The 13,886-nt window shown below is 33.0% G+C and overlaps 1 protein-coding gene and 1 long non-coding RNA gene across 7 annotated transcripts in view; one reads left to right on the forward strand and one right to left on the reverse strand.

The window, feature by feature from the left end:
• LOC127904500 (uncharacterized) overlaps positions 1-13,323 on the reverse strand; it is a 26,391-nt gene extending 13,068 nt beyond the window's left edge. Inside the window, exon 1 of the long non-coding RNA XR_008057737.1 lies at positions 13,190-13,323. This is a non-coding gene — a long non-coding RNA (uncharacterized LOC127904500). The remainder of the gene's footprint in view (positions 1-13,189) is intronic.
• The window catches only part of LOC18109303 (TMV resistance protein N), a 34,836-nt gene that overhangs the window by 19,230 nt on the left and 1,720 nt on the right, over positions 1-13,886 (forward strand). Inside the window, exons 1-6 of one of the 6 annotated variants that reach the window (XM_024592599.2) lie at positions 6,847-7,224; positions 7,357-7,943; positions 10,197-11,289; positions 11,402-11,677; positions 11,779-12,816; positions 12,902-13,836. In XM_024592599.2, the coding sequence (XP_024448367.1) occupies positions 7,459-7,943; positions 10,197-11,289; positions 11,402-11,677; positions 11,779-12,816; positions 12,902-13,836 (3,827 nt within the window). In that variant the 5' untranslated portion in view covers positions 6,847-7,224; positions 7,357-7,458. Of the gene's footprint in view, positions 1-6,846; positions 7,225-7,356; positions 7,944-10,196; positions 11,290-11,401; positions 11,678-11,778; positions 12,817-12,901; positions 13,837-13,886 lie in introns of those variants that run through there. The other 5 variants (XM_024592598.2, XM_052448437.1, XM_052448438.1 and 2 more) reach the window with 5 other exon arrangements.

The following is a 13,886-nucleotide window of genomic DNA, read 5'->3' on the forward strand; positions in this document are numbered from 1 at the left end:
TCTCTCTTTTATTGTTAATTATGTCTCTCAATTCATGCATGCTCCTACAATTGTTCACTTAAAAATGGTCCGTCATATCTTACGATATGTCAAAGGTACTATTAATAATGGTCTGCACTTCACTTCTAATACTAATCTTAATTTCTCTACTTTTTTAGATGCTGATTGGGCTGGCTGTCTTACTACACGACGTTCTACCACTGGCTACTATGTCTTCCTTGGATGTAATCTCATCTCCTGGTGTGCCAAGAAATAACATACTATTTCACGCTCAAGCACTGAAGCTAAATATCGTGCTATGGCCAACACGGCTGCAGAACTTGCCTGGTTGACCTATATCCTTCATGATTTACACATTCTCTTGATATCTCCACCGGTGCTCTATTGTGATAATCTTAGTGCGCTCCATATGACGATCAATCCTGTTTTCCATGCTCGCAGCAAGCATATTGAACTTGATTATCATTTTATACGCGAACGCGTAGCTCTTGGGAAACTTATTACACATCATATTCCCACTACACATCAGATTACTGATTTGTTTACTAAGCCGGTGTCCAAAGCTACTCTTCTTCGTTTTCAGCGCAAGCTTTGCCTCCAACCTCGGCAATGTTTGAGGGAGGGTATTAACAGCAACAAAACAACTCTGCAGCAGCAGCAGGAGACAGCAGCACCACCACCACAGGATCCTCACCCTCGTCAGCAACCATTCTGAATTAACACCTCCAACGGCTACTATTCAGAATGGTAATTAACCATACATGGAAATCATAGGAATCAACAGCTACCTCAACCAACGGCTACTTCTCAAAGAAGGAAACTACAGCCATGGCAGATCTCTCATAGAAGGAAACTACAACTACCTCATTTTAGAAACAAATCAATATATATAAATAAGGAATATTGTATTCATAGAAAGAAATAAGTGATGAAAAGGCAATAGTTAATTACTACTCTATATATAAAGAGTATCCTGTACAAATTAGTATTAGTGCTCACGTTTGTATTCTTGACAGTAAATACAATAAATTCATATTCTTCATTTACTGCGTTCCCTTGTTCAGCTTTCTTCTCTCTTATGAGGTTTGACAATTGGTAAGAGTGTCCTAGAAAATAATTCCTAATAAATGCTAAAAAGTCATAATAAAACTCTTAATTAATACTAAAAATCTTGTTAGTGTAAATGAAGGAAAATAGATTTGGGTAATATTATTTATATTAATAAAGTAATATAAGAAAAAAAGATAAAAAGTTATATCCTGACAATAACTGTTATAATTATTCACCACTCTTCAGCCTTGTAATTATGTCAGTTATACAGTATTAATAGACAAGTAAAAAAAAAATATTGAAAAGAAAAGAATGTAGAGGAGAATAGACTCTCAAAGAAAATTCTCGGCCAATTCCCATTAAAATTGTTATCTGCAAATAAGGTATACTAAGATAGAACATGAAAATATATTATATAATATTTAATGTGATTGTGCTTAACTAGTAATGCTGATCAAAAGAGTATAATTTGAATGAAAAAGAACTCAAGGGATGCACAAATGTGCAGGATTGTTATGCGCTGTCAAATAACCATCTCAACCCAATAACTTAAGCTATTAGGTAAGGTTTCAGGATATGATTTATATTATTCTCTAACACACCCCCTCAAGTGAAAGCCTTTTGAGCTTGAAACTTGCACAGGCCCACATTACCTTGTGCTTGATTTTTATTAAATAAATGGGGATGATGAGATTCGAACTCGTGACCGCTGGGTCATCAAGACTCTGATATCATGTCAAAGAACCATCTCAACCTAATAGCTTAAACTGTTAGGTGAGATTCTAAGATATAATTTATATTATTCTCTAACATGCGCTTTACAACCTTACATGTTTCAGGTATCATATTTCAGTATAATAAGCATTAGGAATATTCAAGAAAACTGAAAAATTGTTTAAACTAAAACAAAAATCAACTAGAAAAAACGAATGAAGAAAAGAAACTAAATAAAATAATTAAAAAACTAAAAAAATTCGATCCAATTCAGTTTCAGTTTTAAAATTCTCCGGTGCAGTTTCAATTTTAAAATTTTAAAATTGTGATGTGTGTGGCCCAACCCTGCTCTTGACAGGAAGGTGCCTCTGCCGCCCAGTGCGCGTTCCACATCCCTTTCATTTCTCTTTTCACTTTTTCTCCACCGAAACTCCATCTTCTTTACAGTGTAAAAGGTGTTTGGATGCCCATGGATGGTGGCCCTTGATTTTCTGACCATCGAAGAAACCATAGCACAACATGTTCTTGCAAAAATATGCGAGCACTGTTAACTTTTGTTTAGGTTGAAGAAATATTTTTTTTTTATTGTTAAAAGAAGAATTGATGCATGTGATATCAAGAATTATATACAAAAATAAATGTTAGAATATAATATTGATGTAAAGTGAAGACTAAATAAATAAAAAAAATTGAAAGATAAATATAATTTAAAATATTTGATGTCTTGTAACCAAAAAAGTTAACTTTCATCATTCATGCACTTTTGACTAAATTTTTCTTTTGCTTTTTTATGTTGTCCCCCCGAGATGATCTCTTATGCTCATTTATGTGAATTGAAATTAGATCAGATTGGTTCATCTCATTTTTCTTTTTATTTTATTTTTGAAAAGTAAACTTCCTTAATTTAGTTAGATAGTTTTTTCTTGGCTATTTTGTTTTGCTTTGATCTTTTTTTTCTTTGATTATCCTTACTGATAATATCAAATTATCCCTTTGCTTTTTTGCAGACTTTATCAAGGTATTTGGTTTCCTGATTTTGACCAAACTGGACCAGTTTGTTTTTGAATTGGTTTTTGGTTTTTTCTAGATCTGTTTTTCGGAAAATTGTTGTTCCTGGTCCACAGCCTATTTTCTCCGAGACCGTGCAACCTGTTGAAAACTTGCAGTTTGGTGGTGGCGGACCAGTGGTATGATGAGACCATGTTTCTGTGCGACAATATGGCTTTTTACTCTTTTGTGTGAATAAAAAGAATATCTAAAAAGAACAAAACCCTCAAATATCAAATCTTTATATGTTTGAATATCTAAAGAGAAGAAAAGGCAACAATTTTCAAACTTTTTCCCAATATTTAAAAAAGGGGTAAAAAAGCAATATAGGTCATGGATTTCTTTTCCTTTTTTTGTTACATGGAGAGCAGTTAGATCTCATTAAAGCAAATAATTCATCAATCATAATCAATACTCAAAACAAAGCATGCAAGCACATGCACCAGGAATATCGTTGATGGTAAAAAAATTAAAATGATGTGTAAATTGAGATGGAGAGCTAAATATATAAAAAGACCAAAAAAAACGGAGGATGCTATATTCATAAATATATAAAAAGACAAAAAAAAACGGAGGATGCTATATTCATACATCAATCAAAGAATGTGTGGATCCAAGGAGAACAATGAACATCCAAAAAGGAGTTTGAGAGTGATTAATTAAGATTTTATTTGTATATTTTTATAAAAATTCAAGAAAGATCTATAAGTTTAAATTTTCAGGAATATAAACATGTCCTAATGAAAACATGTCAGGTCTGGCGCTGGCCAAATCTATGCCAAGTCCCAGACATTCTGGGTTTGACAGTGTGGAATGGCTTTCTTTTCTTGGGTACGCCTAAGAGAATGGTCAATTGTCCTTGGGTCTACCTCATGCGAATAGCTCAGTCTCTATGAATATTAGCTGCATTTGATGTTGTAGACTCTAATTTTCCTATACTTTTAAGTGTATAAAAGTCCTTTAAGAACTCACCATATTTTCATCAAATATTAATATAGATATAAAAGGTATTTATCATTTATTAAATGCTATCAGAGTCTCTTCATAGAAGAACAAGACTCATAGACTATAAATACACACAAGATATTCAGAATAGAGATTCACAATCTTTATTTTCTACTATATATATAATTTCAGAGTATTTTTTTTATAATATTATATATATATATATATTAAAAAAATACTTATTTAAATATCAGATTTTATCATAAACATGTTCATAGCTAAAAATGAAAAAGAAAAAAAGCGCTGATTCAGCAAAGCAAATTATCAGGGGTCTATATTTGCTTTCATTAACTAAAATAGCAAGAGAAACACAATCCATATATACAGTGTGTTCATCCAAATCAGTTGGAAATTGACGATCCTGATAAATTAAAATTATAAAAAATAAAACAGGAAGCATTACAAACAACGCCATGCATGCCATAGAGATGAACATTTTTTTTTTCTAACCAACTGTAAATCAAAGTGCGCAAGCCCTGACCAATAAGAAACTGGGAACAAGACGCAATAGCTATTGAATCCAAGCTCGTCTTTCCTCCTCTCCTCCTTTTTCTCGGGTCAAAAATCCATCATCACCTCTCTTTTTTATCCCTGTTAAAAAGACCAAACAGCCCTAAAAAACAACCTTACTTTCCAACAAAACCAAAGACAAAACCTACAGTGTTTTACGAGTTACAGTAATTTCACTGCATGTTTTAGCTTTTTGTTAATTAATATATTTTATGTGAAAAAAATAATATAAATATTTAAAACAATGCTATTTTCTAACTTTTAGACTAAATATATTATTTTTAACAACAATAATTTATACATTAAATGGTCTTTTCGATCCTATTAGACCAACAACATTATATAAATATTTAAAACAAAGCTATTAATATGATATTTATTATGGATTATATTTTATTATGCCTTTCATTGTTAAATTTTGTCATCCAATTTATAATTTGAAGTCATTGGAGCATAATTAAATAGCTAAAATAGCATCTTTTTAAGCATCTCCAATGCAAAATGCTATTTTAAAAAAGTTAAATTGATAAAATAGCATTTTAAATAGTATAAATATAGCTTTTTTTACTATATCTATTCCAATGAAAAAAAGCCATTTAAAGAGCCATTTATATTAAAGTGGAAGAAATAAGTGTTTTATTATTTCTTAATAAGTTTGAAGTTATTTTTTTTTTCCACATGGCTACATTTAATTGGTTTATTTTTTTAGTGGCCCTACTTTGTTGGTTTTGGCTCTTTAGAGAGATATATAGAAATAATATTTGTGGAAAAAAAAAGGCATTTTAGCATTTTATTTGGTTTTTCCCAAGAAAAACCAAAATATTAATTTTTTATTTTTAATTATTCATTTAGCTTCTTCATTGGAGATGCTTTTACCAAGCTACCAAGCTTACCGATCGAGCCAAAAGCAAGTTGAAAGTATATATACCCCTGCTCTTGATATCCCTTTCATTGAAGGTGCCTCTGCTCCCAATGTGCGTTCGATATCCCTTTCATATCTCTTTTCACTTTTTCTCCACCGAAACTCCGTCTTCTTTACAGTGTAAGAAAAAGATCCGTAAGAAAATCCAGGAAACTTACCAGTACGAGTTCTTGACCTAAAGTAACGGGAAAAAATTCGAAGTCATTGGAATAAAAAGAAAGAAAAGGGCTTTGGAAGTTGGTTACTAAGATACCAGAAGAAGAAAAAATATTAGGCTTGGCTGGATCTTGTCCATCTTCTTTACAGTGTAAGAAAAAGATCGGTAAGAAAATCCAGGAAACTTACCGGTACGAGTTCTTGACCTAAAGAAACCGGAAACAATTCGAAGTCATTGGAATAAAAAGAAAAGAAAAGGGCATTCGAAGTTGGTTACTAAGATACCAGAAGAATATACAAATATTGGGTTTGCACTTAGTGTTCAAGTTATGGTGGCTACAGTATCCAAGAGGTTGGATTCAGTTTTGCTATACTATATTAAACATTATTAATTAAGATTAATAATAACAACATTATTATTATTATTATTATTATTATTATTATCTACGGGAATAGGTCATTTTCTATGAGCATTAGCCACACATATACATAGTGTGTTCATCCAAATCAGTTGGAAATTGATGACCCAAAAAAGAGGAAGCATTACAAACAACGCCCTGCATACCATAGAGATGAACAATTTATTTTTTTCTAACCAACTGTAAATCAAAGTGCGTATGTGAACTGAACAAATAAATCAAACCGTGAAAAACATGAAACTGGAGACGGTCAACAAAAACCAAACAAGAGAAACTTAGAGTGCAAGCACTGCTGGAACCATCATCATCACCCCATCTTTCTTTTTTCTCTCTGTCCCCTTTTAGGAACCACAATTCTACACTTCTCTTCCCAGTCTATCCTCCCATCTCATCTCTCTTTTATCCCTGTTAAAAAGACCAAAACAGCCCTCAAAAACAACCTTACTTTCCAACAAACCAAAGACAAAACCTACAGTGTTTTACCAGTTACAGTGATTTCACTGCATGTTTTAGCTTTTTGTTAATTAATATATTTTATGTGAAAAAAATAATATAAATATTTAAAACAAAGCTATTTTCTAACTTTTACACTAAATATATTATTTTAAACAACGACAATTTGTACTTTAAAGGGTCTTTTTGATCCTACAAAGCTATTTTCTAACTTTAAATTATATCTTTTAACTTTGATATTACAACATTAATTTTATAAATTAGTCATATTAATTAATTATATAATAATAACATGATTGTATTATATAAAAAATAATTAAACTAGTTATATAATTATATTAAAATAAATTTAATATAAAATATATTAAAATATAATTAACTATTTTATCATTAGAATTTCACATAAAAACACTATATTTACATCCATTTTATCAATTTAATTTTTAACTTTTAAAAATAGCATGTCTTATTGAAGTTGCTCTTATATATGCAGAATTACAAGGGAGAGGAAGGCACCAAAGGGAAAGAAACAAAAGAAGTCCAAAAATATTTATTTTAAACATAGATGCTTGACTTGAAAATTCATTACAAAACACGAATCAACTCAATTGTGAGGTGCGTGGCCCCACCCCTGCTCTTGACAGGAAGGTGCCTCTGCTGCCCAATGCGCGTTCGATATCCCTTTCATTTCTTTCTCTACTTTTTCTCCACCGAAAGTCCATCTTCTTTACAGTGTAAGATCCGTAAGAAAATCATTGGAAACTTACCAATACGAGTTCTTGACCTAAAGGAACCGGAAAAAATTCGAAGTCATTGGAATAAAAAGAAAGTAAAGGGCTTTGGAAGTTGGTTACTAAGATACCAGAAGAAGAAAAAATATTGAGCCTGGCTGGATCTTGTGCCTCTTTAGCCAACACCTACCACACGGTTTGTTTCGTCTAGATTCATGTAATACTTGTAGAAATTTGGTGTTTTCTGATTTATAAGTAGAATTGTACATGTTCCAGCTTGAAATTGCTAATTGGTAGATTTAATTGCCAAATTTCTTGATCTTACCTTCTGTTTCATGTTTGACCACAGGAGCAGGCCTTATACAAAATAGCGTGGAAAGCAATTGCTGAACCAAGCGAGCTAGTTGAGGCCAGAAGGGATCGTTACTAGTTTATCGCTATAGGGATTTTCATGGCTTCCACCAGCGTGCAAGGAATAACCTCATCTTCATCTTCTCCTCCACTATATAAGTATGATGTGTTCCTTAGTTTTAGAGGCAAAGACACCCGGAACAACTTTACTAGTCATCTACAAACTAATCTGGCACAGAGAGGCATCGATGCATACATGGATGATAGGGAGCTCGAGAGAGGAAAGACCATTGAACCTGCTCTCTGGAAGGCCATCGAAGAATCAAGGTTTTCTGTCATTATATTTTCAAGAGATTACGCTTCTTCACCATGGTGCTTGGATGAACTTGTCAAGATTGTTCAGGGCATGAAAGAGATGGGGCACACTGTTCTGCCAGTTTTTTATGATGTGGATCCCTCAGAGACATATGAGAAAGCCTTCGTTGAGCATGAACAAAATTTCAAGGAAAATCTGGAGAAGGTCCAGATCTGGAAAGATTGTCTCTCTACGGTGACCAATCTATCAGGCTGGGACATACGGAATAGGTAAATCATCTATCTACTTATTCTTATTCTCAAATCCTCCCTGTATTGTTTCAATGATGATCATAGCTTTTTTTTTTCAATGTTTTTCAATTTAAACGTGTGATTAAATATCGAAATTATCACAATACAACAAGAGTTTCAAAACTAATTCTTGAGTAAATAATTATTAGTATATATTTTTGATTCATTAAATAGCCTTTTTGACGACCCTTTTTCTTTAATTTTGTCTCAAATCTCAATTGTCATAATTTTTATAAAATAAAAATTGAAAACAAATTAAAAAAATTCTTGAACCTTTTGCTAATTTCTATTATTTAATAGATCAAATAATAAAATTTCAATTATCTAAATTGAATTTATTGAGGCATCTTTAGAAAAAGTCAATATTACAAAGACATTTTTAGTATCATTAGAATATTTTTTCCTGATTGTATTATAGAATAATAGAGGATACGATTGTATTAACAAAAATTTAAAATCCTTGAGAAATGTCTTGATTTACTAATGGATTGAAACAATGAATTTACAAATTTTACTACTTATTAGGAATAATATGGTCTTTTTATAAGGGCCAATAGTCATTATAGAATTGATTGGGGCTAGTTAGGTATTTTTTACGGTATAATTACTTAGTTGCCCTTAAAAGTAAAAATAAATAAATTAGTTATAGGAGCTTTTTAGGGATTTCACTTTTCAGGGTGCAATAAAATAACTTTATTTTCTTTAAAATTAAAAATACTTACCTTGTTTTCAAGGGATTTATTCATGTCTTTTGTTTTGTTTTGTTTTTTTGCGATAAAAAAAAAAAAAGAAAAGTGGTTGGCTTGTTTGTAGAACACACAAGCGAGTAAGTTGTTCTGTCTTATTTAAGCAGCACGAGCAATGACTTATGACACCCAAAAAAGACCTTCATTGATGTTTTCTGATTCACCACAACATGACCTCCCTCCCTGAGTGGCATGTGTGGAGTAATTCTTTCTGGTTTGGCACCAAATGATTTTCTTTTCTTTTCTTTTCTCTCTATCTTTGAATTCCACACCCGACCATCTAAACTTGTACAGTAACCCTTCAATTTGGTTTTTTTTTTTTTTTTTTTCATATTTGGTCTATTTTCTTTCAATTGATTTTTTTATTTGAATTATTTTTTAGAATTAATTTTTTTTAATTTTATACTTTTTAATTTTTTAATCTATTAGATTTGATTCTCATTATTTTAATTACTATTTATTTTATGTGAGATTATTTTTAATATTTTTTTGGCGATTTCATCCTTCATTTTTTATTGTTATGTTTTTTAACCTTGGCAAGTTTTTAAAATTGATATATATATTTCTGATTTCATACTTTAACATTGAATTAAACATTTTGGTTGAGTCTGGATATATGATCATTTTATAATTTTTATATTTAGTTAATTTTAGTTCCATTATTGTGATCATTTCATCTATTCTTTTGCACATAAAAAATATATGAATTAAAGTTGATAATTATTTCCAATGCAATCGCTAAAAACGAGTTAACTTTTGCCTAAAATATTGTTATGTTTTTGCCCAACTTAAATAAAAATAAGTTTATTTTAATGAAATGGTCATTATATTGAAATTAATAGTAAAATTGTATAAAAATTGAAAGACCAAATAAAAAATTAAATAGAGAAGAGACATGAAGAAATGGGTTGAAACAATAATCAAAGTGAAAGAGAGAAAATTTGAGTTGCGAGACGCATATGTGATACTAATTAAACTATGTTAGTCTAGGAAATTATTTTCGGGCTATGCGAGTATGAGAAAAAACTTGAAAATTAATAAATTTAAAGTTGTTTTTTTCTAATTGAAATTTTTGTTAAAAATAATTATAAAAATAACTTAGTGGTTGACAAAAAATATGATAGAACTCCTTTTGCCTTTTGGTCTGTTAAAACCAAACTTAATGGATATTTTATTTCCTAGCTTTTGTTCTTGTATGCATGCTTCTGTAGTAACTGTGTGATTCTATAGGCAATAAGATAGCTATTGTACGGATCATTCTTAGCATCAATACAATCCTAGTTCCGTTTTCAGTTTATTCTTTCCTTTTCCTCTCTGTTCTTGAAGCTATCTATTATCAGGACCCTATCTTTCTCAAAGGTTGGTGTATTAATTTCCGGCTAAAAACCATACATTTTTGAGCTAAAATATATTTATTTTCCCTTTATCACTATCTGATTTGATTTCTGAACACTGCATGATTAATGTTTTGCACCCTCCTATGCAGGAATGAGTCGGAATCAATTAAAATAATTGCTGAATACATATCGTACAAACTAAGCGTCACTCTGCCAACAATTAGCAAAAAATTAGTTGGAATAGATTCTCGTGTAGAGGTATTAAATGGCTATATAGGTGAAGAAGTTGGCGAAGCAATCTTCATAGGGATTTGTGGAATGGGTGGCATAGGTAAGACGACTGTTTCAAGGGTACTATATGATAGGATTCGTTGGCAATTTGAAGGCAGCTGCTTCTTAGCAAATGTCAGAGAAGTTTTTGCTGAGAAAGATGGACCACGCCGTTTACAGGAACAACTTCTTTCTGAAATCTTAATGGAACGTGCTTCTGTATGGGATTCTTCTAGAGGGATTGAGATGATAAAGCGGAGGTTAAGACTTAAAAAGATTCTTCTTATCCTTGATGATGTAGATGACAAAAAACAACTAGAATTCTTGGCTGCGGAGCCTGGATGGTTTGGTCCAAGGAGCAGAATAATCATAACAAGCAGAGATAAAAATGTGTTTACTGGAAATGATGATACTAAAATTTATGAGGCTGAGAAATTGAATGATGATGATGCTCTTATGTTATTTAGCCAGAAAGCTTTCAAAAATGACCAACCTGCTGAAGATTTCGTGGAACTATCCAAGCAAGTTGTGGGTTATGCTAATGGCCTTCCACTGGCTCTTGAAGTTATAGGTTCGTTTTTGTATGGAAGAAGTATCCCTGAATGGAGAGGTGCAATTAATAGAATGCATGAGATTCCTGACTGCAAAATCATGGATGTGCTTCGCATTAGTTTTGATGGTCTCCATGAATCAGATCAGAAAATATTTTTAGACATTGCATGTTTCCTGAAGGGGTTTAAAAAAGATCGAATAACAAGGATACTTGACAGCTGTGGATTCAATGCAGGTATTGGAATACCAGTTCTTATTGAGAGATCTCTCATAAGTGTCTATGGGGATCAAGTCTGGATGCATAATTTATTACAGATAATGGGTAAGGAAATTGTTCGTTGTGAAGACCCTAAAGAGCCTGGAAAGCGCAGTAGATTGTGGACATACGAGGATGTCAGCCTTGCACTGATGGACAACACAGTGAGTAGCTGATAGAGAACATTATCCATAAGATTTCATAAAGTTTAATTTAATTTACGCTCAATCTCTACTTTGTATTTGTTTTTAACTTGTATTCCCTTTTGGTTGACAGGGAAAAGAAAAAATAGAAGCCATTTTCTTGGACATGCCTGGAATAAAAGAGGCACAATGGAACATGAAAGCCTTCTCTAAAATGAGCAGACTAAGATTGCTCAAAATCGACAACGTGCAGCTTTCTGAAGGACCTGAAGATCTTTCAAAGGAGTTACGATTTCTTGAATGGCATTCTTACCCTTCAAAATCATTGCCAGCTGGTTTACAGGTGGATGGGCTAGTTGAACTTCACATGGCTAACAGTAGTATTGAGCAATTATGGTATGGGTGTAAGGTGAGATCACCTAATTTAAGGGCATTTGTATTTCTTTTTAACGTTTTCCTATATACGTATGATAGTAGTGTCCATATTTCTTCTCCCCTGCCTGATTGCAGAGTGCTGTTAATTTGAAAGTCATCAATCTCAGCAACTCACTAAACCTATCCAAGACTCCAGATCTTACTGGAATTCCAAATCTCTCGAGTCTGATTCTTGAAGGTTGTACAAGTTTGTCTGAGGTCCATCCATCACTTGGACGTCACAAGAATCTTCAATATGTGAATCTTGTGAATTGCAAAAGTTTTAGGATTCTCCCAAGCAACCTTGAAATGGAATCGCTTAAAGTTTTCACTCTTGATGGCTGCACAAAACTTGAGAAGTTTCCAGATATAGTGGGAAACATGAACTGTTTGATGGAGCTTTGTTTGGACGGGACTGGTATTGCTGAACTATCTTCATCAATTCATCATTTGATTGGCTTAGAAGTATTGAGCATGAACAACTGCAAGAACCTTGAAAGCATTCCGAGTAGCATAGGTTGCTTGAAATCCCTTAAAAAACTCGATCTGTCTGGCTGCTCTGAACTTAAAAATATACCAGAGAATTTGGGGAAAGTTGAAAGTTTGGAGGAGTTTGATGTAAGTGGAACTTCAATAAGACAACCGCCAGCATCCATTTTTCTTTTAAAGAGTCTTAAAGTATTATCTTTTGATGGATGCAAAAGAATAGCTGTGAATCCCACGGATCAAAGGTTGCCTTCTTTGTCGGGTCTGTGTTCTTTAGAAGTACTGGATTTATGCGCTTGCAATCTAAGAGAAGGGGCACTTCCTGAAGATATTGGCTGCTTATCTTCATTGAAGTCTTTAGATCTGAGCCGGAATAACTTTGTTAGCCTTCCTAGGAGCATAAATAAGCTTTTTGGACTTGAAACGCTTGTCTTGGAGGATTGTAGGATGCTTGAATCATTGCCTGAGGTTCCATCAAAAGTTCAAACATTAAATTTGAATGGTTGTATACGCCTTAAAGAAATTCCAGATCCGATAAAGCTAAGCAGTTCCAAAAGATCAGAGTTCATATGTATTGACTGCCGGGAATTGTACGAGCATAAAGGCCAAGACAGCTTGGGGTTGACCATGCTTGAAAGATACCTCCAGGTTTTCTCTTAATCATACCCCAACCTTTTTGTGTCCCTCTCCCTCTCCCTCTATCTATCTAACATTTTGGTTCTTCATGGTACAGGGTTTGTCTAATCCAAGACCTGGATTTGGTATCGCTTTTCCAGGAAATGAAATTCCAGGCTGGTTTAACCATCGAAGTAAGGGATCTTCAATTAGTGTGCTAGTGCCTAGTTGGAGTTTGGGGTTTGTTGCGTGTGTTGCATTCAGTGCAAATGGTGAAAGTCCTTCTCTTTTTTGTCATTTCAAAGCCAATGGAATAGAGAATTATCCTTCGCCAATGTGTATTAGTTGTAACTCTATCCAAGTTCTGTCAGATCATATTTGGCTACTCTATCTATCTTTTGATTACCTTAAAGAGCTTAAAGAATGGCAGCATGGATCCTTTAGCAACATTGAGTTGTCATTTCATTCTTTCCAGCCAGGAGTAAAGGTGAAGAATTGTGGTGTCTGTTTGTTATATTATTCATCATCTAAATCTTCTGCACGTTTTATTGTTGCAAGCAAAGAAGCATCATCCTCTTCATTTACATCTTCTTTATCGGTTTCTTCATCTTACCGTCAATGGGTGCAAGATTTTTTCCTTAGCTTCAGAGGCGCAGACACCAGCAATGATTTCATCCATTTAAATACAGCTCTAGCTCTGAGAGTCATTATCCCAGACGACAAGGAACTAGAGAAAGTAATGGCAATTAGATCAAGACTCTTTGAGGCCATTGAAGAATCAGGGCTGTCAATTATTATATTTGCAAGAGATTGTGCTTCTTTACCTTGGTGCTTTGACGAGCTTGTCAAGATTGTCGGATTCATGGATGAGATGAGATCGGACACTGTTTTTCCAGTTTCTTATGATGTCAAACAATCAAAGATAGATGATCAAACAGAGAGTTACACAATTGTCTTTGACAAGGATGAAGAAGATTTCAGGGAAAACGAGGAGAAGGTACAAAGGTGGACGAATATTCTCACGGAAGTTTTGTTTTCATCTGGACCAAGAAGGTAATAATTACTTCCTTTCTGCGTGTGTAGCTCGACTTATCAACCACTTC

This window comes from Populus trichocarpa, chromosome 17 (genome assembly GCF_000002775.5).
Source record: "Populus trichocarpa isolate Nisqually-1 chromosome 17, P.trichocarpa_v4.1, whole genome shotgun sequence".
Classification (NCBI taxonomy): Eukaryota; Viridiplantae; Streptophyta; class Magnoliopsida; order Malpighiales; family Salicaceae; genus Populus; species Populus trichocarpa.